The 23406-nt window shown below is 33.9% G+C and overlaps 2 protein-coding genes across 2 annotated transcripts; one reads left to right on the top strand and one right to left on the bottom strand.

The window, feature by feature from the left end:
- Window positions 1-3328: 3328 nt before the first annotated feature.
- On the top strand, window positions 3329-5813 carry LOC7471575 (coatomer subunit beta'-3). Its single transcript, XM_002309568.4, has 10 exons — window positions 3329-3577; window positions 3742-3762; window positions 3850-3911; window positions 3995-4049; window positions 4165-4201; window positions 4382-4707; window positions 4785-4916; window positions 5021-5169; window positions 5268-5336; window positions 5491-5813. Exons 1-10 carry the CDS (start codon window positions 3344-3346, stop codon window positions 5561-5563), a joined length of 1158 nt encoding a protein of 385 aa, XP_002309604.4. The 5' UTR covers window positions 3329-3343; the 3' UTR covers window positions 5564-5813.
- Window positions 5814-6533: 720 nt separating this feature from the next.
- LOC7471574 (protein DUF642 L-GALACTONO-1,4-LACTONE-RESPONSIVE GENE 2) lies at window positions 6534-9902 on the bottom strand. Its single transcript, XM_024602636.2, has 3 exons — window positions 9722-9902; window positions 7952-8449; window positions 6534-7347 (listed from the first exon to the last, which is right to left on the bottom strand). The coding sequence occupies exons 1-3, from the start codon at window positions 9792-9794 to the stop codon at window positions 6821-6823; spliced, it is 1098 nt and encodes a 365-aa protein (XP_024458404.1). The 5' UTR covers window positions 9795-9902; the 3' UTR covers window positions 6534-6820.
- Window positions 9903-23406: the final 13504 nt, after the last annotated feature.

The raw sequence follows: 23406 nt of genomic DNA, 5'->3' as shown, positions 1-23406 counted from the left end.
CTTTATCTTGTTTAATTCCTGCAAGTAGCAGCTACAGTTGATCTGTATTGAGTCTACTAGACGGGAGCAGGGGTGGTCCTCCGTCACACTATAATTGAGGATCGAATATACTTATCAGGCAAGGCCGCAACGAATATGTGCCAACTGTTTTTCTAAAGGAGAAAATTATATCTGGATTCATAAAAAATGATGAAAATATCTCTTTATTTTTAAAAATTATTTTTCAACTCCTCTCTCTCTCTCTTCCTTAATCTAGTTCTTCACTAATATTCATATGATTTGTCTGTGCATGAACTACGGATGCGGTCTTGATGCAAAAAGTGAGGGAATCTATTAAAAATATTTAAATTCCCAATCAAACAAAGCTTCGGATATCCGAGAGTAAGTGGCAGGACAGACACAATGGCAAACAAACATTTTCAAAGGATAAAAACGTTAGCAAAGGAATCCTGAACCGAATCAAAGATAGTAGAAAAGGGCTGCTTCAAGTTTCTACTATTGAAGACAAAACGTATAAACTCTACCTAGTTTCTTGTTGGAAAACCTAGGACGAATCGCAGACAACATCATAGAATGCAAACGCCCATGCTCTCCTAAGATCCTTCAGGCTACTCGCCAGCCAAAAATAAAGCAAGTACACTACAGTCAACCTAGCTAGCTAGCTAGCCTGGGGATAAAAAATTAATGTCATCTCCTCTATTTTTCCTGTTCCAGACCGAACACTTGCAATTCTATGAAAATGGGTTCATTCTTCAGGAATCGTAGTCTCCTCGAGCTGGTGCACCCTGGAGGGTTTGCTGAGATTCGTAAGAAATCAATATCTGCTGCCGAGGTTATGAAAAAGAATCCAAGACATTTCATTACGCGTCCAGATTTCCATGGATAGTGATTCGTCCTGAGGCTATTTTGAAGCCTGGAAATGTCTTCTTCGTTGTTCCATACTATACCTTTTATCGTTTATTACAAAGAATAAATCCCAGATACCTGCCTCACTACTGCAGCAACAAGATCAATTTAGACCATGTTTGTTTTCCGGAAAGTAGTTTCCAGAAAACTTCTTTCCAAACTTTCTCATGTTTGTTTGCCATTAGAAAAGTTGGTCAACGGAAAACACTTTCCGGTCAACGAAGCTGATTATATCAAATTTAATCCTTAAACTTCTGATTGCTATATATATTTTGTTTTGAATATTTATTTTTCAATATCACTTAAAATTTAATTTTTATATTAATTTTGGTCCTTATTTTTATAATTGCTATTTGCTTTTTCCTTATCATTTTTTTATTGAAATTTTTTATCTATCAAATTTGGTCCTCATTCTTTTAATTGTTACTTATTTTATTTGAAATAATTTATAAAATGTTGATTATTATTATTTTAATTTTTTAGATTTGATCTCTATTATTTTGATTGTTATTTATTTTATTTGAGATAATTTATGAAATTATATTTTTTTTTTCAATTTCATTCTCATTCAACTATTTAATTTATAAGATTTGTTCCTTATTATTTTAATAAACTTGAGAAAAATAAAATATTAATAAGTTATTTTCCAGCTCATTTTCCATGACATAACCAAATACTGAAAATTATTTTTCAATTTATTTTTCATTACACTACTAAACATCAGAAAATAATTTACTTTACCGGAATTTACTTTCTAAAAAAAATTACTTTCCAGCAAACAAATATGAATTAATTTCTTTCATGTTATGGTGAGAAACAATCTCCTCCCATTTCTCGTGAAAGTAGATTGCAAGTTTGAAGATGAAGATGCTATTTTCCCAAAGGATTTAGTTGACTCAGATATCAAGCATTTTTTTTTTTTTTTTTGAACTATGCATTGATGAACAATCATTACGCAAGGCTTTCTTTGGGGTCAAGACTCAACCTCACTTTGATGATTCTCCAAAGAAACTGTACTAAGGAGACTAAATAGTTACTTTTAATAAACTATTATCATAGAAAATACTAAATCCCGTTCAATGTAGCAATGCAAAATGTATTTTTTTAACCGAAACTTTGTATTTTTTAATTGAATCATTTTATGCTCAAATTCATGATCAATTTATCAAGAATTGTTATGTCCGAACAAAGTTAAAATAAATTATAAAGTAGAAAACGGGTGGGAGATAAAAGTTCACTTTAATCCTTTTATTTTTTAAATGATAACTTTTCAATCCTTTAATATTTCAAATATTCAATTGTGGTATAAATCTTCATTTTTTTTCCAGTCTCTGGTTTGAGATATGATAGAGAGTGATTAAATTTAGCAGAGAGAGTTTTAATTGACAATGATTCCGACCACAAAAAATATTTATTTTGATGTCAACGAGTTTTATTTAATAAATGGAGTTTCACCTAGGTGTTTCTTATTCTTTTTTTTTTTTCGCTTGAGATGGTAGATATAAGCTCAAGAAATTTTTCAATTAAGGTTGATTTTGGAGTTTGGACTGTTTTTGGGTTATTTAAGGTTATAAATAGGTTTGTCAAGGTGTTTTCTCGGTATTTTAGATATAAAAAATATGTTAAAAATTGAGTTTTTTTGGAAAAAAACAATAAGTCAGCCTAAACACGTGTGTATATATCAAAAGGCCCATGTGCCTGAGCTTTTTTTAAATCTAAGCATACTAGCCCACTTAGGCTAGGTCCACACGTTTAGGTTTTTTTTGTGTATTGGTATTTTTTTTGTTTTTTCTTTCTATTTAATCCTTGAATGATGGCTTTCTATTGAATTTTTTTGTTGGTTGTTTGTTTTTTTTAACAAATCTCTCTAATGTTTTTTCTTAATAGAATCTGATTTAATCTTTATTTAGTTTACGAATAAAATTTTAACATTTGTTTCATGATATTAGGACGTATTCTTTAAGTGTAGCTCAACTTATTTTTTTTTCTTTAATTGTATTCAATCGTTTTTTATATGATTTATATCCCATCCTTGATTTTTCTAATTTAATTTTTAGTTATCATTAATATTTTTTGTGTGTTTATTGGCACAAATAATTCTTGATTTATTTAATTAAGTACATGTTTTTTTTTAATTTACAATTAGTACACATTCAAAATTTATTTTCTTTTATTAAAAAAATTATTCAGCCCGTAACAAAGTAAAGTTGATATAAATGCCAAGTCATGACAAACCGTACACAACATTTGAAGTCAAAGGGCATTTACTCTAATAAAAATCGTATTCTATAGTCAATCCGATAATTTCCAGGTCGTCTTCTAAATCGCCTCCCCTTCTGGAACACGAATTTTCCACGTCGTGTCTAATTAAGCTGACAAATCACATTGGCATTGAAACTCAATCATAGCCGTCAACTCTTTTACATGAAAATAATCAATGGCAAAGGGCATAGCAGATGACAACACGAGAAGAATCGCCCCAAGGTCCAATTTAACTTATGTGTTGAATGGCAAGCTTAAGCATTTAATTTCCTTAACTGCGAAGGATCCCCAGGTATACATATATGGAGCAGCTTCCCTCTCTTCTCTATCATTCCAACTATCAAGCAGATTTCTCTTCAAGCCATTGCCGTCTTTAGCCCATATCAACTGTGAAAGAAAGAAAGAAATGGTGAGTTGAGTTGTAGTTGGTCCTTCAACGTGTGTATTTTATCAGAAAATAATGTACATTATATTTTAAACGAGTTTAAATCCCATCACTCTTCTTCTACCTTTTCTTTTTATACTAATTTTGTTATTCCTGGCTTGGCATGCATCCCATCGGGTATTGGACAGGCTCTGAAATTGACAATTGAGGTACTTGAGAGTAATTACTTGCTTCACAAAGATTTTACCTGTGTGTGAAACCTACCATTAATTTGTTGAATATGTTTCTTGGTACAGCAAGAATTTTCACAATTATCTGAAAGGGTGAAATCTCTTGATCTACATCCAACACGACCATGGTAACCAGAATCTCCTTTGCAACTTGGTATTTGTGTGCTAAGTCGAAATATGATTGACACCCACATATATTTTCTCTACGCAGGATTCTAACAAGCTTGTATTCAGGAACTGTGTGTATTTGGAACTACCAGACACAGGTTAGGCCTAGCTATTATTATATTCTTGTTCCTCTTTTGTAAGACTGTTTCCTTGTTCTTGTTCGTTGAATCCCTACATTACTGATTACCTTGGAACTTGCATGATTGATTCTAGACCATGGAGAAGTCTTTTAAGGTCACAGAATCACCAGGTAAATATCAATACCTTGTACTGCTATAATACATGACTTCTACAAGTTAAGATTAAGATTAGCTTGGTGATGCGTAAATAGGATGTCGTGAGCACATTCTGATACCTTGAACAAGCTTTTCAAGTTTCCGACAGATCATTCTGGAATTCATCTTCGAATGGATGTTTTTTTTTCTTGCAGTAAGGTCAGCAAAGTTTATTGCAAGAAAGCAATGGATTGTAACTGGATCGGATGACAGATTCATCCGCGTATACAATTATGAAACAACGGAGTTGGTCAAAGAGTTTGAGGCACACAGCGATTACATTAGGGGTGTGCTCGTCCACCCCACCTTGCCATGTGTGCTCTCGTCTTCCGATGACATACTTATAAAGATGTGGAATTGGGAGAAGGGATGGGAGTGCGCTCAGACCTTTGAAGGACATTCACATTATGTAATGCAAGTCGTGTTCGATCCAAAAGATACCAGCATCTTTGCAAGTGCATCACTTGATGCCACCGTGAAGGTATTTTTGGCCTCGATTTTTCAAGCTGATTTCCGTGCAAAAAGTTGTTCTTCTGATTTCTTAATTAATTCTTGCAGATTTGGAATCTTAATTCTCCTACTCCTGTTGCTACACTAAATGGTCATTCCAAAGGCGTAAATTGTATCGATTTCTTCATGCGTGGTGACAAACTTTATCTATTGACTGGTTCTGATGATTTTACTGCCAAGGTTAGCCAGCCAGCCAGCAGTTTCTTTTTCCCAACATGCCGTGAATTGTATCTGTTAATTTTGTGGCTCATTTTTTGCATGCCTTTCTTGTATAACGCAATCAGGTGTGGCACTACGAAACAAAAAGTTGTGTCCATACACTAGAAGGTCATACCCACAACATCACTTCATGCTGTGTTCATCCACGGCTTCCCATCATAATCACTACTTCCGAGGATAATACTATCCGTCTATGGGATGCAACAACTTACCGGTAAATTCCTGTTTCACCAGTGCTTCCCAGATTATAAGTAAAATATAACTGAACTCAACCTGCTTAGCTCTTTAATTCTCCATGATTCCATGCTTCAGACTCGAGAACACATTGGATTATGGTCTTCAAAGAGTTTGGGCAGTTGGATGCAAGCAAGAGTCATGCCAGTAAGTTTCTTTATCAAAGTTCTGCTCGTTTTCATGTAAACTTTGTAGAAGATGAATTGTTCACATGTTGAGGTGGTCAAGACTACTCTGTTTTCTTAAATTCTCTTATTATGTTTTCACGGCAACAAGTTAATTCCATCTTTTTATCTATCAGAGTTGCATTTGGTTGTGACAATGGAACCACTATGCTCAAAGTAGCTGTTGCAGACGCAGGGACAACACAGTGAAACCTCAAATTCATGAGATGACGAGGACTAACGTAATCGATCTTCCACAACTGATACTATATCGTGTTTTGAGGGAATAAAATCGTCGATCTTCTGAGTGGAAGAGAAGATCAGGATAATGTCAGCTGCTATTATAGTCTTTTCGCTTGCCCTCCTACATTTCCCATGATAATGGCTTGTACTGTACTGCATAATCTCCTAGCTATCGTAATATATATGTTTGCCAAGACAATAAAGTTTTATTTCTAAAGGCAGCTGTATGTTTGCCCCTTTTTTAAAGGAAAAAAGAATCCAGAATCGCATTCACAGCTCCTTTTACACACACACACATAACAAAGGAAGCAAAGCAAAGCTAGGGAAAAAGAGCCCTGCGAGATCCTCCATTAAAGGATGTGAAGGCAACCAGCCGGAGGTTGCGGGAAGAAAACAGTGCCCATATCCAGCTCCAAGGCGTGGTTGGCAGCCAATCTGCGCATCTGTTAGCTTCTCTAAAAACACGGTTAACAAATTGACGAATAATAGCTATTGCGGGCCACGTAGAGCCATTGCCCATTTGAGAACCAAACACAGAATCAACTGCCATTGTTTCTGAGTACCATTCGAATACTTTAAAAAGCAATTTGTACCATACTATCAAGCAAGCTTACATGTCAAGTTCAAGCAATTTGTACCATTTAAAATCACCGTTGTATATAAGCTGTGTTTGTTTGCAGCGCACAGAGTACCTCGCAAACAGACGTGAACTCCCACTTCATTGTAACCTCGAGAATTCCTGCATTCCATCAATGTATTTGCAACATCAACTTATCCTTGGGCCAATTGAATGTGTTGTGTGTTATTATGATCTAGAGTGATCTATTTCAAATCAGCAGCCCATAATTACCTTAGTGTGATCTATTTCAAATCAGCAGCCCCAAAATATACCTTAGTGTGATCTTTTTCGTTGGACTTCTAATCTACAAAAATAAAATAGTTCAAAAATAGAAACTTTCTTTCATTTATTTTGCTAAAAATAGTACATAGCCCCGCTTTCATAAAATCACAATACTACTATGAACTACCCTGGTATTAGTAATAATATATACTCTTATTTTTCTTGATATATCGTGTTAAAAACCCACTCTTGAAACCCTTGCTTGCTTCTCTTATATAACAACAATATTGATATATGGTATCACCCCGAAGGCGAAATTCACACATCCAAAGTCCAAACCATCGAATAATCTTGCTTTATACCCATAATTAGCTTCTAATGATTCATGTTCCACGGAGACTCAACAGCTTCACATCATCGACAACAGGTCCGCATAGAGAAGAAAAGTCATCACTCCTCATGGTGTAAAATGTGCTGTAGAACATTATTCTTGTTCTGCTAGAAGCAGCAACAAATTTAAGCACTGCTCGCTTAAACCCACCTTTGCCCTTGGATTCATAAGGAACTTTGACTGTGTCCTTGCCGGCGAACGCCTCGACAACCATTGACCCTTGACATGAATTGCTCGCATCTCCTACTGCAAATGAGAGGGTATAGGTTTTGCCGATTATGGTACGGACTACCTGTGCAATGGCACTCTCTTTGCCTGCTACAAGTTCTATGGCACGCCGTCCTTGTGGCACCGAAAAATGTTCTACATCAATGAATTTAACTGCTTTAAGGGATTCAACCATCCAGCCAGGGAGGGGAGAGTGCTTATCTTCAATGTTGGGTGGGATCAGGACACCCCAGGATGTGTTAGGTAACAAATATGGACCTTCTTCGAAACCCCCATTTTTCACTAGGTTCTCTGCAGAATTTAGAATGAAAATACAAGTTGTTAATATTAATTCAACATTTTAGTGTTTATAGCAGGATTCAGTGACTAATAGCGATTTAAAGTTCAAACAGAAAGAACAACAGCAATGGGACCAGGCATCAAGTAGTCATGAATGCTAGGCTCAGCATAGGTGACGTTGCAGGCTGCAACTTCAGCATATTAATGTCTCAAATCCATTGAGCCAATAGCTAATCACCTCTAGGATTCCTTCATTGTTAAAACTAGAAGGCTTGATCAAACCAGTTAAACGCTTGCCATACTCGTCCCCTTGTGAAAAGGACTGGAAAATAAACGGTACCAAATTACTATTCTTTGGAGGCCAGTCCATGAATATTGTGAGGCAACTGGGGAAGACAGTCCATGAGTGCCCTGCTGCTTGCTCCACAGGGGCTAAATACCAAGTTGATAGTCTCTCGACAGTGTCCTAAAGGTCTCTGTGAGGGACATAATTCAACGAGGACTCAATAACTTCACATCGTCAACTTCTCCTATATTTGTTTTCTCCTTCCTTGATGATCCATGCCTAGCTAGCTACACATAAGTTGAATGCAAATAAAATATGTAAAGAACTTACTATTTGTTGGTCTAGGAGGATATAAAGCTTTAATGGCCACTGAATCAATGAGCGGGCCGCAAGCAGGATCTTCTTCAACTCCTGGATTGTGAACAACAAGCTCAACGATATCAAGCAAGGCTTTAAATGCCCAAGCATACGAGTCCCATCCATTGCTACTGTACATTGTTTGCATTGGTAGCACGCCCCACTCAGGAGAAATCGATATGTTCAATTCTTCCTCTTGAGCACAGGTTCTAGCTGCGCTAAATGTGATGGAATAGTACATTCCCTTTGTAACATTTAGAACTTGCTTGATTGATGCCTCATTTCCAAGCCGGACTGCATAGGCTCCCTCTGGTACTACCAGCAACATGTCCCCTTGTTTTTGGCCTGCTTTGATGTACTCGACGAAGCCGGAAATTTCCCATTTTGGTAATGCATAGCGTCCGATCATCTCTGTTCCTTTCAACTCCGATGGCTTCGGGCCAACCTCGAAGTTCCCATTTTCTACCAGTCCTGGCATTATGTAATTAGACAAATTGAGATTTTAAGCAAATTTATTGTCCAAACCTTAAAGACTACGAAATCATGTTCATTTACAAAATAAATGGCAAATCATTAAAAAAATCATTGTTTTATTACAACGATGAACGAGAGAAATGGTGATCCGAGCCCAATACCTAATTAAAGTACTAATTAAGGGTGCTTAAAATCTATTTTTTTTTTTTTTTTTGTATATGATAATTATTACCTAACAAATGATGATTTTGTTAGATACAAGATTCTATATATCACCCAACCATCCGGGGTGCTTTAAGCATGCTCAAATATACAATTATTATTGTGGTTTAGCTTAATAGGTTAATTTGGAACCACTAATTTAAGCCAAATCTAAAGAAATCAATTTAGAGTTGACTTTAGTCAAAACCTATTAACTTTTCTAAAATAATATTGTTCTATTTTTTATTAAATTAAAATCCATCATTGAATGAAATTTACAACTTTATACATGAAATCTTAAAAAAGATGAAATGCTAGAAAGAAATAAAAGGAGGGAAGGGGGGAAAAAGTGAATAAAAAATATTTTGGTGATGAGAAGTGACATGTTATTTTGCTAAAAGTGCGTAGTAAGCTGGTCTGATAAGGTATATATCCCATCTACTAATATCGAGATCGAATTTAAGGATCATGTGCCTCACTGGCTCTGTCTGGAAAGCCAGCCATGAAGTGGGTCCATTCATTCTGCTTCTACAGCAGATGGGCTAGAGGCTAGAGGATATGCTTGATGCAGGCAAATTATGCTGCAAAATCAAACCAAATCCACTTTCATCTTTTAAATCTAATTAATTGATTGCCCCTGTCCTATATGAACACCATCACCGGTGCACGATTCCAAATCTACAGATTTTGCTGTGAAGGAGCCTTGTGGCTATGCGATTTGTAAGGTGAAGAATGGTGAAAAAAAAGTAATTGGTACTGAATCAAGGACTGCTTCACTTTGAAGAACATCACAAATATATGCATATCCACCATGGGCAAAGTATTTTTTGATCCCTGATGATCTTACAATTCACCTACTATATATAGGCATAGATAGCAGCAAACAAGGTGCAAAATATGGCTGTACTGAGAGACCAAGCTAGTAAGCCCTGAGCTTTATGCACAATAAACTTTGCCAACTATATGGTGATTAGCAACGGGCACCAGCATGCTTTGAACGAGCTAGTTATTGACCAAACCAATTGAATGCAACAGAATCAAGGGACAGACATGGATTTTAAAGCTTACCATCTCTGATAGAAAAGGCAAAGTGGCAAGTGGCTAACAGTAGCACCGACAATGGAAGCATGGCTCCTCTCATTTCGAGTCTTTTACAATTTCCTGTCTCAAGGAAAGGAGGAGGAGGAGGAGAGGAGAGGAGGAGGAGGCGTATAATGCAGAGGAAGGAGAGAGCATGAGCTTATATGCATGTTGTGAACTAAAAAAGCCCTTTGGGTTCCCTTGAAATAACAAATATTGACATCATGATGATGTCTTCACGTGGCAATATTTTCTAATGACGAGATACGATAATGAAGGCAAAATCTTGATGTGTCTTTTGGTAGAAGTTGAAGACAAATGTCGTTCGTGGTCACATGGTTTCATTCCCCATTGCTTGTGCAAACCATGCATGCATGGCCTAGACATTTCGTGCCTTTAGCTGGATGTTGTTAGAGGGTATCTTCGTCTTCTGGTTATATATCTTGTGAATTAGATAACTAGAATATATATATTTTTTAATTCAGAGCATAGTTTATAATCCTGGCGTGACTTGATGAGTTATTTTAGTAACTAGTTTATGTCAAGTTTGATATTAAACTATCTAGAAGTTGATCTAATTAAATCTGAATAATTCGATGATTCAACTTATAAAATAAAAAAAAAATCAAAACAATATTGTTTTGAAAAAATAATAATAAATATACTATTATATAAGGATAATAAAAGTTAAGAGGTGTAGGTGGGGTTTCTTCAAATCCAAAAAAAAAAAAAAAGATAATAAACTCGATAATTAATTTGAGAGAAATTAATTTTTGATGCAGCTTTATAAATTTTAATTATTACAGGGCTGGATATCAAAAGGCCATGCAGCTTGTAATTTAATTTAATTCGTTGGTCAAATGTGATCGAAATCCATATCTTTTATTTGAATATTTAAGCACCCTAATATCCTCATTAATTAATACTCAATTTATAATTAAGAACAATCATACGATAACATGCATGTAATCGGTTAGGAAACATCGGAAATTAATGAATTGAGTTTGCTATTAATCAGTTAATTAAACAAACAATAATTAGCCTTTGTTTGTCTATACAGAAGAATCTTTTAGTATGTATAATTAGCAAATCATGTGCTCTGTGTCGAGTTTAATTAATTGCTAGGGTTGCTTGTTTCCTAAAGCTCTAACTATTTGGTTGCATGCAATTAATTAAAAGTAGTTGAAGATTTTGGTATCGTGCATTTGTGATTTGCCAGAAAAATTGACCTTTTAAATTTAATAGTTGAGTTTTTCTTTTCTTTTTCCCCGTAGGTTGATCAGAGGTCTAAACCGGTCCAGGCTAAAAAAAATAAGAAATGAGTTGATCTGATTTAAGTTGTAATTCAGTCAACTGGGTGAAACTCGGTTAAAAACCCTTTAATTTTCTTACAAAAAAATTCTTGTCAAAATAACATTATTTTTATGTTTTAAATATATTTTTTCTTGGATTAACTTGGGCTGAGCTGTCTTAATAACTTTGGTTTTTTTTTAGAGAATTTTCGCATGTTGAAACATAATATATCTCACGAGTCTAATGAAGAAACAAATTATTTATTTTATGGTTGAAAATTAGTGAGGATTTTATTTCTCATACTCTAGATAATATGAAATATGTGTGGTGATGATTAATTAAGGAGGAAGTAAACTGGCGCAAATCCTCTCCCCTTAAATAAGGTGGGTTGGCTTGAATTCCAAGATATTAATAAGAAATGGAGTGTTCTTAATTGCTTCGTGGGAACTCATCATGCGTATCCTTATTTTTTGTGTTTGACATAATTGCAAATTAATACTTAGTTTATGATTGGTAATTATGTGGGCGTGAAATATTTTTTAAGAGTATTTTTAATTGTAATATTAATATATTAAGATTTAAAAAAATACTTAAAAAATAATTTTTAAATATCTTTTTAATAAAAAAATTATTTAAAAAATAGATTCAACGACAAATTATAACAATCACAGACTCATCCAAGCCTTCTCCAATTTCTTAATAGAGTTTGGTCTTCTAATGCCAGATACTTGGATTCTTAATTTGTCAAATTTTTGTATGCGGATAATTGACCTTTTATTTTATCCATCTACTACAAAAGAAGGTAAAAAAATAATAATCATCTAATACATGATCCATCAAATATTTTATTCTATTTGAAAGTATGGTTGTGGTTGCTTTTTAAAGTACTTTTCATTCAGAAATGCATCAAAATAATAATATTTTATTTTTTAAAAATTATTTTTAACTTTATCATATCAAAATGATATGAAAACATCAAAATATATTAATTTAAAGAAAAAAAAATAAAAATTTTTCAAAAATACTTTTGAAATGTAAAAATAAATACTTGAAAACATGTCATGTGCAAGAAACAGAAGTACTTCAATTTGAATTACTCAATATTTATGAGCACCCTTTGTGTATCCTATAACTTTCCGATTATCAAAAGCAATTTCATTTTTGAAGTGAGTAATCTGAATTGTTTTATAATTGAGTATATATGTTGAAATTAATTTATTGTTTTAAAATGGATATATGGATTCTCGAAATAGTAACAATCAAGTCAAGTTTAAGGAAGTGACATGCATGCATGATTTAAAAATATTATTGACATGTCATTAAAGAGATGAGATATATAGCAATTAAGATATAAATGTTATTAAATCATGACGTGATAAATTAGTGATGATGAATAGAAACTCTAAAGGGCGGGTGTTTCTCAATTAAATTGCAGATTGTTATAATAAAATTATTTATATACTTTTTAAGTGGAAGAAAATAAGTTTTGAAATTGAGGTGATTTGGTTTTTTTATATTGACTTATTGGTTATTGAAATATCGTTTGAAATTATCTATATATATATATTTTTTTTACACAGTGAAAATATTTTTTTATTCTCAAAGTCAACAGAATTTAGAGTTATTAACCAAGAGTTTTCTTAACTTTTCATAAGTTTCTTAACAATAAAAATACTTCTTTATCTCCCGGATTAAAAAAAATATTGGGTTGCTGAACAAGGGCTTTTTTGGTTTTTCCATTATTCATATGCATTAGAAGCACGTATTTAACCTTCGAAATTCGCAACAATTTTCACTTCATTGCAAAAATTTATTTTTAGTTTATAAGTTAGAGAGAAGAGAGAGAAACTCTTAAAAAAATACAAGAGAAAAATTTATCAGTTGTCACGATTCTGACAACTAAAATTATCAAACTTGATGATAATAAGTTCCATTTGATTACAAAAGTTCAATGATTATAGATTTTTCACTAAACATAGATGGATAGGCATATAGGATTTGGTTTTAATTTTTAAGATTTGGTTGATTTTTATTTTTTTTTAAGTCATTTTGGGTTGTTTTGAGGGTTGTTAGGCGGTTTATATTGGTTTTTATGATGTTGTTAAGGTGAGAATTGATTTTCAATCCAAAAAACAATACCCCCGATTTTCCGAGCACCAAAGTGGTGAGAGGATTCTAAACTTGCCACAAGCAATCGACAAGTCGCTTTGTTTTTTTTTTTTTAATAAAAGACGGGTGAGATGTCATCCGCTTTTATCATCCACCTTTAAAAAAAATAACAGAGGTGAGAGGGCATGTCCTAGGCCCATGTTTTCGGGCTTTTCTTAAGGCATAGACCCGCGCGAGATGTTTGGCTTTTATTATAACATTGATATTTTGTTAGTATTTGTTTTTAATTTTACTATTTAATATATAATTGATTTTGAATTGTTTTTTATATTTTTATTATATAATTAAATAAATAAATGTTACTAAAATTAGTGAAGTCCATAACTCAAGTAATAGATTTGATGAGTCAACTCGGGTTACTCGGATCTATCCAAAATATCATTGTCTAATTATTATTTTTAAATCTCATCTTGATTTTTTAAAAAAAGCCAAACTAAGCTCTCTTTTTTTATCATTTAGTTTTTTTATTCTTTAATTTTTTTAAAAAATTAATCAAGTCAACTAATTCATACCAAATTAATTTCCACACTATTTTATTTGATACTTGAGCTAGAGAGATCGAGTCGGGTGCTGAATCGGTTTCGTAACAATACCATTGAATTTTCTGCGACCAAGATATTATTTCTTTACATTAAAATCTGGCAATACCCACGACACAGCGCAGGATGTAACCTACCTATCATCTCTGAAATCAACAGAAATCCTGCCCATCAATACCTAATGCCCAAAGCACAGAAAAGGACCAAAACCCCCCTATGCTACAAACAAATTGGTGTAGCAGTAGTGGTGGCAAGATCATGTCAAGGAAGTGAGAGAAACATGCCATGAGGGAAGTGGGTCAGATGAGCAGGAGATGGAGGGACCTAGAAGGAGGAGGCGGCATCGGGCAAGGGAGATGCAGTACGGATTCTGAAAATCCCAGCTCGTGGCTTGTTGCGGGCTTTCATGAAGAAGAAGAGGCATGTGGGCCTCAATGGCTTCCAGGAAAATAATACATCTCAACCTCATCTATATCATCGTCGTCATGTGGACGACCGTGCTCAGGCCGGGTATCGAGGGACCTCTGTCCTCTACCATTTTGGAATTTCTTTATTTATTGTCCAGAATTCAGATCTATATATGCCCTAGCCATTTGGCTGTTCAAGTGCTGGTTTGGATATCAGGAATTAAAGAAGAAAGGACTGTCCCAATAACTCCTAGTTCTTCATTTTTTTTCTTCCAAAACCTACTGTATACTCCAATGATTCTGCTAAGTTATTTGTAATTTTGTAGAAGGCTAGTATTTTTCCTCATATCCTGCTAACTTATGTTAATTTGTAGCTGTGGATGTAGCTGTGGAATGCTAAAATTTGGAGATGGCAGGGGAAAATGATTTCCCCATCGCTAGGCAGGCATGGCCCTCATCTTTGAATGCAAAGCAAAGTTGTGTCATTATCTCACTAATGCTTCACGTGCACTGTCTTGTTTTATAGAAGATCTAGATACTTTGAATCGTCTTTCGCACCGAGTTAGATTAAAAAATAAATAAATTACATATACAAGTTTTTTTTACATGTTTTTGTAGTTAAAAAACCTCTAAATAAAAATTAAAAAGTTTATATATATAATCAAATAAATAGAGAATTATATGTGCTAAATTTATTTATTAAAATAATTTTGATTTTAAATTTGTTTATTAATAAATTCATCCATGACCTCAAAAAATAAAATAAAAAACTATCATAAACCCTAAAATAAAAAAACTTACCAGGATCAAATATGTTTTTATTGGGAATTTGAAGGCAAAACGACCCCTAATATGAGTTCTCCTCATCAAAAGAAACAATTTAACACCATCTTCAATTATTTTGGTTGCCAGAATCGGTGTTAATATAGATTTTATTTTTTCTCTCTAAAACCGAATTCGAGCAACTTTCTCCCACACATTTCTCATATCATGGGTCAAAAAATAAAGTTTAAGATTAAAATTAATTTTTCTTTTTAATTTTAGGAATTGAAAGGACCCAATATTTATAACTTGTAAAAGTATTAGGAATTGAAAGGACGCAATATTTACAACTACAATAAATATTTTATCCAAACTTTTCAAAGCTATCCATTTACTACTTGTTTTTGTATTTAAATAGTTTGTTTTTCAATTCCACCCTCCCCCAATTAAATTGACTTGATTATAATTCCATCCAAGAAGGGCTGAATAAAAAAAGAAGAAAGAAATAGCATTGTGAATGGTTCGTGAATATGTGTGTGCTGAGACAAGTAAATTTATAAGCAAGAGAGTGGTGGTGGGATTATTAAGACTTCTAATTATTTTATTTGTTTAATAATAAAATTGGAAGGGCAAGTGGGGTGGGGGAGGAAGAATCAAGGGTGATCCTGATCGATCTTGAGGGGCAAGTAATGGTTAGTGATTAAATTCATTTCTTTTAAATTCCCTTCTTTTGTCTTGAAAAGTGCTTTGTCGAGATGGATTTTAGTGCCGCCAAAGGATTAGAAATCCTATTGAAAGTTCTTATATATATATATATATATATATATATATATATATATATATAATTAGTTGTGTGTCAAATATTTTTTTTTTAAATCATACATCCAAGCTTTTTGAATATAAATTGAAAAGCTCGTGTGTGTATATATATATTCAAATAAATTAAGAATTATATATTAATAAATTAAAAAAATTAATGATAACTAAAAATAAAACTGAATAAATTGAGAAACAAGTATAAATCAAGATATTTAATTTTATAAGACGAGACATTTATCTGGTTGTATTTACTTAATTTGTTTAAATTGATTCAATATTAAAAATAGACACACATATTAATTTGATTAAATAAAATAAAATTGAAAAACAATCATGCAAGGCTACACATATTAGAAAATATTACATGAAAATGAATCTTTTTTATTTTAAAAAATAAAGTGCTTGTATATGAAAGATTAAAAAAAACTATGGATGATTCAGAATAATATTTTCAAAAATTAAATATGCACAACACCATGAAAAACAACAATTTCTATCCAAAAAAATTAAATAAGAAAAAAAAAATACATATGAAGGGATATTAATAGAAACATAAATTTAAAATTTATTTTTTAAAAAAATATCAATTAAAAAAAGCAATAGCAGGAAAAAAATAATAGTCCCGAGTTTTGTGACTTAACTCATTGAACCTGTGACTTGGAGCATGAACTCAATCAAGTTCAATAATTTTTTCCCTTAAATTAATACTCAACCTAAAAAAAAGAGGGTCAAAAAGAGTTTAGACTTGCTGACCTATGGCCCAACGCGCTTAGGCCATTGCAATGAAGAGCCTGGTAGTGTTGGCGGGCCTTCAAACCCAAGCCCACGTGCCTAAGCTTGTTTTTATTAACCCCTATTTTTTGGGGAAAAAAAAATTAAACAAGTGACACGTTGCTCTCCAAGGTAGACAACATGCTATTTGCAAGCTCAAAATCCAGGCATTATAATGATGGTCAAAAAATTAGGGCAACGATTCTTTTGGCCAAAAAACCTAATTTTTAAGCTATTTCAACAAAAAAATACCTTACCAACACCCCTGTATACATCCAAAAAACCCAAAATCAAACGAGGTTAGTTTTACTTTCTTGGTTTATATCTATTTTTTTAATGTAACTTTAATGCTCCAAATAACCATTATGAAGCTCCTCTCATCTTTAAGAAGCCGTGGACACCAAAAAAACTAATTTTGGTAACCGGAAATAGGGTGAACCACTTTCTCTCTTATTTTGGAATCTGGCAACCCCTTTCTCTCTCCTTTCTCTAGTCATGGATTGAAAAATAACACAAATAAACTTGTGTATGAAAAGTCTTTTTAAAATTTAAAGGGAACTAAATTGTATAAATTACGTTATTTTTAAAGATCGAGGACCTAAATGTATTTTTTATGCGTTTTCTGGCGCGCCACTCATATCTGACGTCTTTTAAATTTTTGGTCTAATTCTTTTAATTTCATCATTGACTCAGAAATCAAAAGCAATTGATTTTTAACTAAGAACAAATTATATATATATATATATATATATATATATATATATATAAAACTATAAGAATCAAAATGATTTATTAAAAAATAAACAGTAATACACAGTATTATATAAGTGCATGAACAATATCCACGTACACCCACCTACCTTTTAGTGTATTCTATAATAATAATAATAATAATAATAATAATAATGCCACGCACCTTTCTTCTTGTAGGGTCCAAGGTGTCCTCAGATTTGTTGTGGCCAAAAAAAATTCGAGGATCCTAGGGTGATCTTGATTTTGACAGGGATCATGGGCAAGTGTACTATCAAAAGAATTAAGAATTTTCTCAAAATTAAATACAAAAAATCCCTGCATTCAATCTTTTTGTTAGCATTCGATCCAAAATCAATTTAGATAACCTTCTTACAATCTAGCCAACCCTTTATATTTATTGAGAAAAAAATTAATTTTAACATTTAAATTAATCCAAAAATACTTTTTTTAATGAAAGAAAAATAAATAATATAAAATAATTGATTTAATAATTAACGAGTCTATAACCAAGATCCAAACTTTAGATCAAAAATATAAAAAATAAAATTGTTATGATTTTTTTTTAATTTATTACAAAATAACTCGTTAAAAATCATATATTTATTAATTGATTAAAATTTATCCGAAAAATAATATGAAAACATTACAAACATATTAATTTAAAATAAAAAATAAATAATTTTTTTAAATATTTTTAAAAACACTTTTAAAACAATAATAAACATCATTTTAAATTATATTATGATAGAGAGATGGTGGCCCAATTGTTGGCTGGATTTTCCGATAGAGACGACCCAACCGTCATGGCGTCAGAAAAATCAGACGGTGACTGGACTGCCCACGTAGCTTGCATTTATTAAGATTGTCTCTAGATAACTTTCTCAGCGCGACTCCCTCCCATGAAGAAAGGGCTAAGATTGCTCTTTCCACTGCCCTGCTGCTACAATTTACAAACAAACAGCATAATCACTCCTACTTAATTTCGCTCCATTTTTCTCCTTTTGTTCTCTATTTTGCAATTCCCTCAAAAGCATAGTAAGACCCCTTCTGATCTATAGCTTGATGCAAGATACTACCTCCGAATTATTTTAATGGAACAGTAAAGGTAGCCCATATGTTATCTTTGTATATATATGCCTTCCACAGTTTCGTGTGGTCTGTGTTTTATCTAAATTATATATTTGAAAATATTTAGTTAATTTACACATATTATATTTTTATATGAATCCCGACGCTCGACAGACCAGCTAGCGAGGCGCAAGTATGTGAACATCTTCAAGTGATTATACGTTGTCCTAATCTTTCAGGCAATCTTCTCTATATTCACATGATCTTATCTATAATTGTGAAAGGAAAGTTCATTGAATTGTTGATTGAGATGGTTGTGTTTAACGACCATCTTTGGCAATCAAATCAAGCATATATTCATCTCGACAGTCATTAGCCTTCCCCTCCCTTCTCTTCCCTCACTACTGATTTTTCTTCTTCCCAGTTTTAGCTGTCGGTGTTCATAAGGATATAGATAGAGTTTCCACATGAAATGGACCTTCACAGGATTTCACATCGAGAAGGTTGGTGGGTTTCCAATTTATCAACAGAGTGAAACAGTCCTTCTACTCTCAATGATTGATGATGGACATTCTAACAACTGACAAATCCAGTTCCATCTCTATAACTCCATTGATTTTTGTGATCTATCTTCAGTCTAAACATTTAGATTCTTCCTGATCCTGAAATGGTGACTTTCTTTGGCTTATCTGCAATTCTATCTACAGTAAAAAAGTGATTACTTTGACTGTTCTTGGGACATACTCTTCTTCTTTCTTTCACTAGTGAGTGGAGCCCAACATTCTTGTCTTAACTACAAAGAATCTGAGAGAGATATCTGTAGTTTCCAAGAGACAAGATGGAAGGAGGTATTTTATTGCAAGACCAGCCTTCTAATTAAAGCATGGGTTCATGTTCTCACATGGAAATGTTCATTTGCAAATAAGGCGTTCCATAGTAATTATTGCAACCCCTAAAAGATTGATTTGGTTACTGTTCATCAAGTTAGTTTTGACATTAACTTCAAATCTAACCTAAATGAAATGATTTGACAGGTAAAGTTGTAACATGATCAAGTTAACTTTCAAGAATTCTATTCAAAATGATATGATTTTAGTTTTTTTTTCTTTAATTTTTGACCTAAAACAACATTTTTTTAATGAAACAGCATCGATTGAAGTTGATTCAATAACTGTGTGATCCAAACCCTTAACAAGATGAAGTTACAGATATGGAGTCTGAAAACTCTGATAGAGACACAAGAAATGGTGACAAAAGACGTTTGTGTCTTGAAAAGGTAGTTCTTAATTTTTATTTCCCCTTCCAAGTTCAAATGCATTTCTCATACAAAATCTCTCATGGTCGTGCTCAGAAGAACAACTGATGAACAGCTCCATGGGATTTGTAAATGTACTTCGGACACGGGTGGTTTACAGGGTCAATATTTCTGCACCGGCCACCACCTGCTCATGGCACTGTGTCCTCCTTCCATGGCAGCCATCCATTTCTTTTCACTGCTCCAAAGGACAATTAATAGATTGATCATGAACACTCCCATGCAAGCAGTCACCTCAAGGTAGGTACGTGAAGGAGAGCAAATGAACATGAGAGCACTTGCACATGGACTCGTTAATGGAGACAAACCCATAAAGGGTGAGAAAGAAGTTTGTGGACGTAAATCTGGTTAACAGTTCATGTGATGGGACCTAAAATCATGGTGTCTAAAATCATCAACTATTGCATGCAGATCATGCTAACGATCTTGGAGACATAAACAGGAACAGATGGATTTCCTCTTCTGCCACCACAAGTAAATGCGGCAGAGCTTTCTTTTCCCCTCTCTTGTGCATGTTGACAGATGGAATAATTGAGAAATTAACATAATTTAAACTATTCAAACCACAGTCCTGGTCCAGCCCGCGCAAGTTGATTCAGAAAAACTGCAATCCAAAGCTTCACACGAGTTTCAAGTTGAACTAACCGAAAAATAATTAACTTAATAAAACTCAATTAACTTGACTAAATTTAATCCAAACCAATTAATTTGGGTTAAAATCATTTTTAAAAAAAGAAACAATACTATTTTAATAATTATATTTTTAATTGAGGTTGATCAAGGTTAATACAGGGATCCAATGTTCCAAATCTTTTTTCAAAATAATCTCCGGACCAGGTCAAATAATTTTAATTCAAACATAAGATCCAACAAAGTACAATCAACTGGTATGGGGCAGGGGGTGGGGGAGGGGAGTAGAGAGAGGACCATAGCAGACATGCCTTGGAGAATTTAAGAAATGTGTCCTTTTACCCCCATATTTTAATACAGCATATTCCCTAAGGTAATTAAAATAAAGAAGGCGACTAAGAGCCTTATTTGAAATTGTGATCTCGGTCAGTTTAAAGTGATTTTTATTTAAAAATATATTAAAATAATATATTTTTTTAAAAAAATTATTTTTGAGATCAATATATCAAAACGATCTAAAAACATAAAAACAAATTAATTTTTAGTAAAAAAAAATTGATTTTTTTAGAAACGGGGGTTGGACCGCGTTTCCAAACAGTCTCTAAGAGCTTGTTTGGCTTAGCGTTTGCAGCTGCGTTTTTATTTAACAGTTGCAACATATCGTTTGGTTACCAAACGAGCCACAATTTTCATGCTGGGCCCCACCATTATCTGCGTTCAAAACTCAGTTTTGTTAAAGCAGAAGCTGCATGCTTTTCGCAATGCTACGTTTCCTGTTTATTGCAACTGTGTTTATAAACACATTATAATAAGTCGTTCTCCTCTTCCTTCCTTGACCAGTGCTTCGGGTATGGGTGGATCTTTTGTCCATATGAGAAAATTAGAATGGCTGTTGGAGAGCGTTGGGGGTTGTGCTGGTGGTCTATGGTTGTTTGGGTCTAGGTTCTTTCGATTGGGCTGGTGCGCGTTGGGTCGATGGGGAATGCTGAGCTGATCGTTGGTTAGGGGAATCTAATGGGTTGATGGTTTGAAACAGAGATGCAGATGGGTTTTAGGTGACTGGGTGAGATGGGTTTTCGGGTTTGTGTGAGGGAGACATAGGGCTGGCTATATGGTGGTTTGATGGTTGGGTCGGTTCACTATAGGCGTGTTAGTAGTGGAAGATGTGAGAGGCTACTGGGTTTGTGAGGGAGAAGGCTGATTCATGAAGGTAAATAGGTGAGGGCTAGTCTTCGTGAGAGGGTTGGTTAATGGCAGTGTTGGTTTTGGTTCGAGTGGAGGTGCTGCCAAGAGAGGGACATTGTGGAAGGAGGAGATGGCAGTGAAGAGAAACGTCGTGTGTGGTGGTTGATTTCAGCTTTAGACAGGGGCTGCAAGTTATGGAACAATAAAAAAACTATCGAATGTGGTGGTGCGCGTCAACCACCACATTATATTTATGAACTTGTTGCATGCTCGGGAAACCATGAAAACTGTAGTTTTTGTCGGATGAATTTCGTACGTGATGGAATTGCAAATAGTTTAACGGAACAATAAAAAATACTTTATATAAAATATTGTTTATTTTATAATGTAATAGCAGTAATTAAATGTACAATATTTCAATTAAAAACTATGAATATTAATATATATCTTTTTTAATTATTTTATAACTTCAATTTGAAAAGTATTCTTAACCGAACATATTATACTACTTTTTGTTCACCTTAATTTTAACCAGAGTATTAACCAAACATATATTTTTCCAAACCAACCTCAACTAAAAATACTTTTTATAAAACAATTTTTTTCAAACCACAACCACAACAGCTACCACAATACTGTCCACCACACCCCTTCTGTCCAGAGTTTTTTCCCACGTTGACACAAGATAAATTTATTTCCTAAACTAACTCGATTCAAAAAATAATTCTCGCTCTAACACATAACCAAACAACAAACAGTGGTTGAGCATGTCAATCGCACAGCATCTGAGTTACGTATTTACTTTGTGCGCCACAAGTAGTCACACATGTAGTACCCGCGACCTGTAAAGAAAAGCTGGTGTCCTTCAAATTAATACCCTTTCACCATCATAACCTCTCTCTCTCATTCATTATTTGGGTTGAATCACCCTACCGTCTGCTTCAACAATCAACAATGGGGAGGAAGTGATCGAATCTATGGCTGCTGTCAACATCAAAAGGAAGAAGGAAATGGGTCTGTGGGTTGATTTGCAGCTTCGAGTTGTAGCTACTGTGGAGACTAGTTCAAATGGGTCTCTTGCTGTTGAGTAGAGGGGAGACGGACTCTGGATGGAGGAGAAGAGGCAGCATTGTTAATAGTGGTTGGGAGCGGCATTGCTGGTTCGATGAAATAGTCTTGAATGACTTCTTTTTTTTAATAGTTGGTATAAAGGAGGGAGAACTGTAACTTAGTTTGGGTTAAACGAGGATGAGGTTATTGTGTGGAGCTTAGGTTAGTGAAAGGGGTTGTTGTTGCTGAGTGGGTTGGCGGGTCTCATCTGGGTAGGTGGCTGAGATGAGTGGCGGAGAAAAGGAATACCACGTCGGGTTGATGGTGGTCTGCGTGCTGATAGGAAAAGGGATGCCGTTGGGGAGAGAGGTTGTTGGATTTTTGTTTGTTTTGGTTACAGTTTGGCCGAGAGAGGTAAGGAAATGGGTTTTTGGTTTTGTGCCGGTTCTCGCTGACAGTGAAGGTGAACGGTACAATCACATGCACTCCATCAGCACAATGGGCAAACTTTTCATGTAGAATTGGAAACTAAAGATTTTATAGGTCGCACATGTAATTTATTACATGAGCGACTACTTGTTGCACATGTAGTGCATGCACAGCAAGTGATCGTGCATGTCCCAGATGCTAACATGGGAAAACACTCTTGTACACACCCATAAGGACATAGCCATCAGCCACGTAGATTTCTGATTTATTGTAATGACAGAAGATACAAAAAATTTAGCATGTATCAGCTAAACCTTTAGAAAGGTAGGAAAAAAAAAAACAATTGAGTAGCAAGTGGCAATCGTAGAGCCATGCCAACAGGCTCATACTGGGCCTAGCCTTGCTTGGCCTTGTTTCTGGGTAAAAAACACACGGGCTTCAAACATTATCAAACGAGGTCATAAATCTTCTACAAATAGTACA

This window comes from Populus trichocarpa, chromosome 6, assembly GCF_000002775.5.
Source record: "Populus trichocarpa isolate Nisqually-1 chromosome 6, P.trichocarpa_v4.1, whole genome shotgun sequence".
Taxonomy (NCBI): Eukaryota; Viridiplantae; Streptophyta; class Magnoliopsida; order Malpighiales; family Salicaceae; genus Populus; species Populus trichocarpa.
Note: the sequence above shows the minus strand (reverse complement) of the source record. Positions and strands in the feature narration are given on the sequence as shown.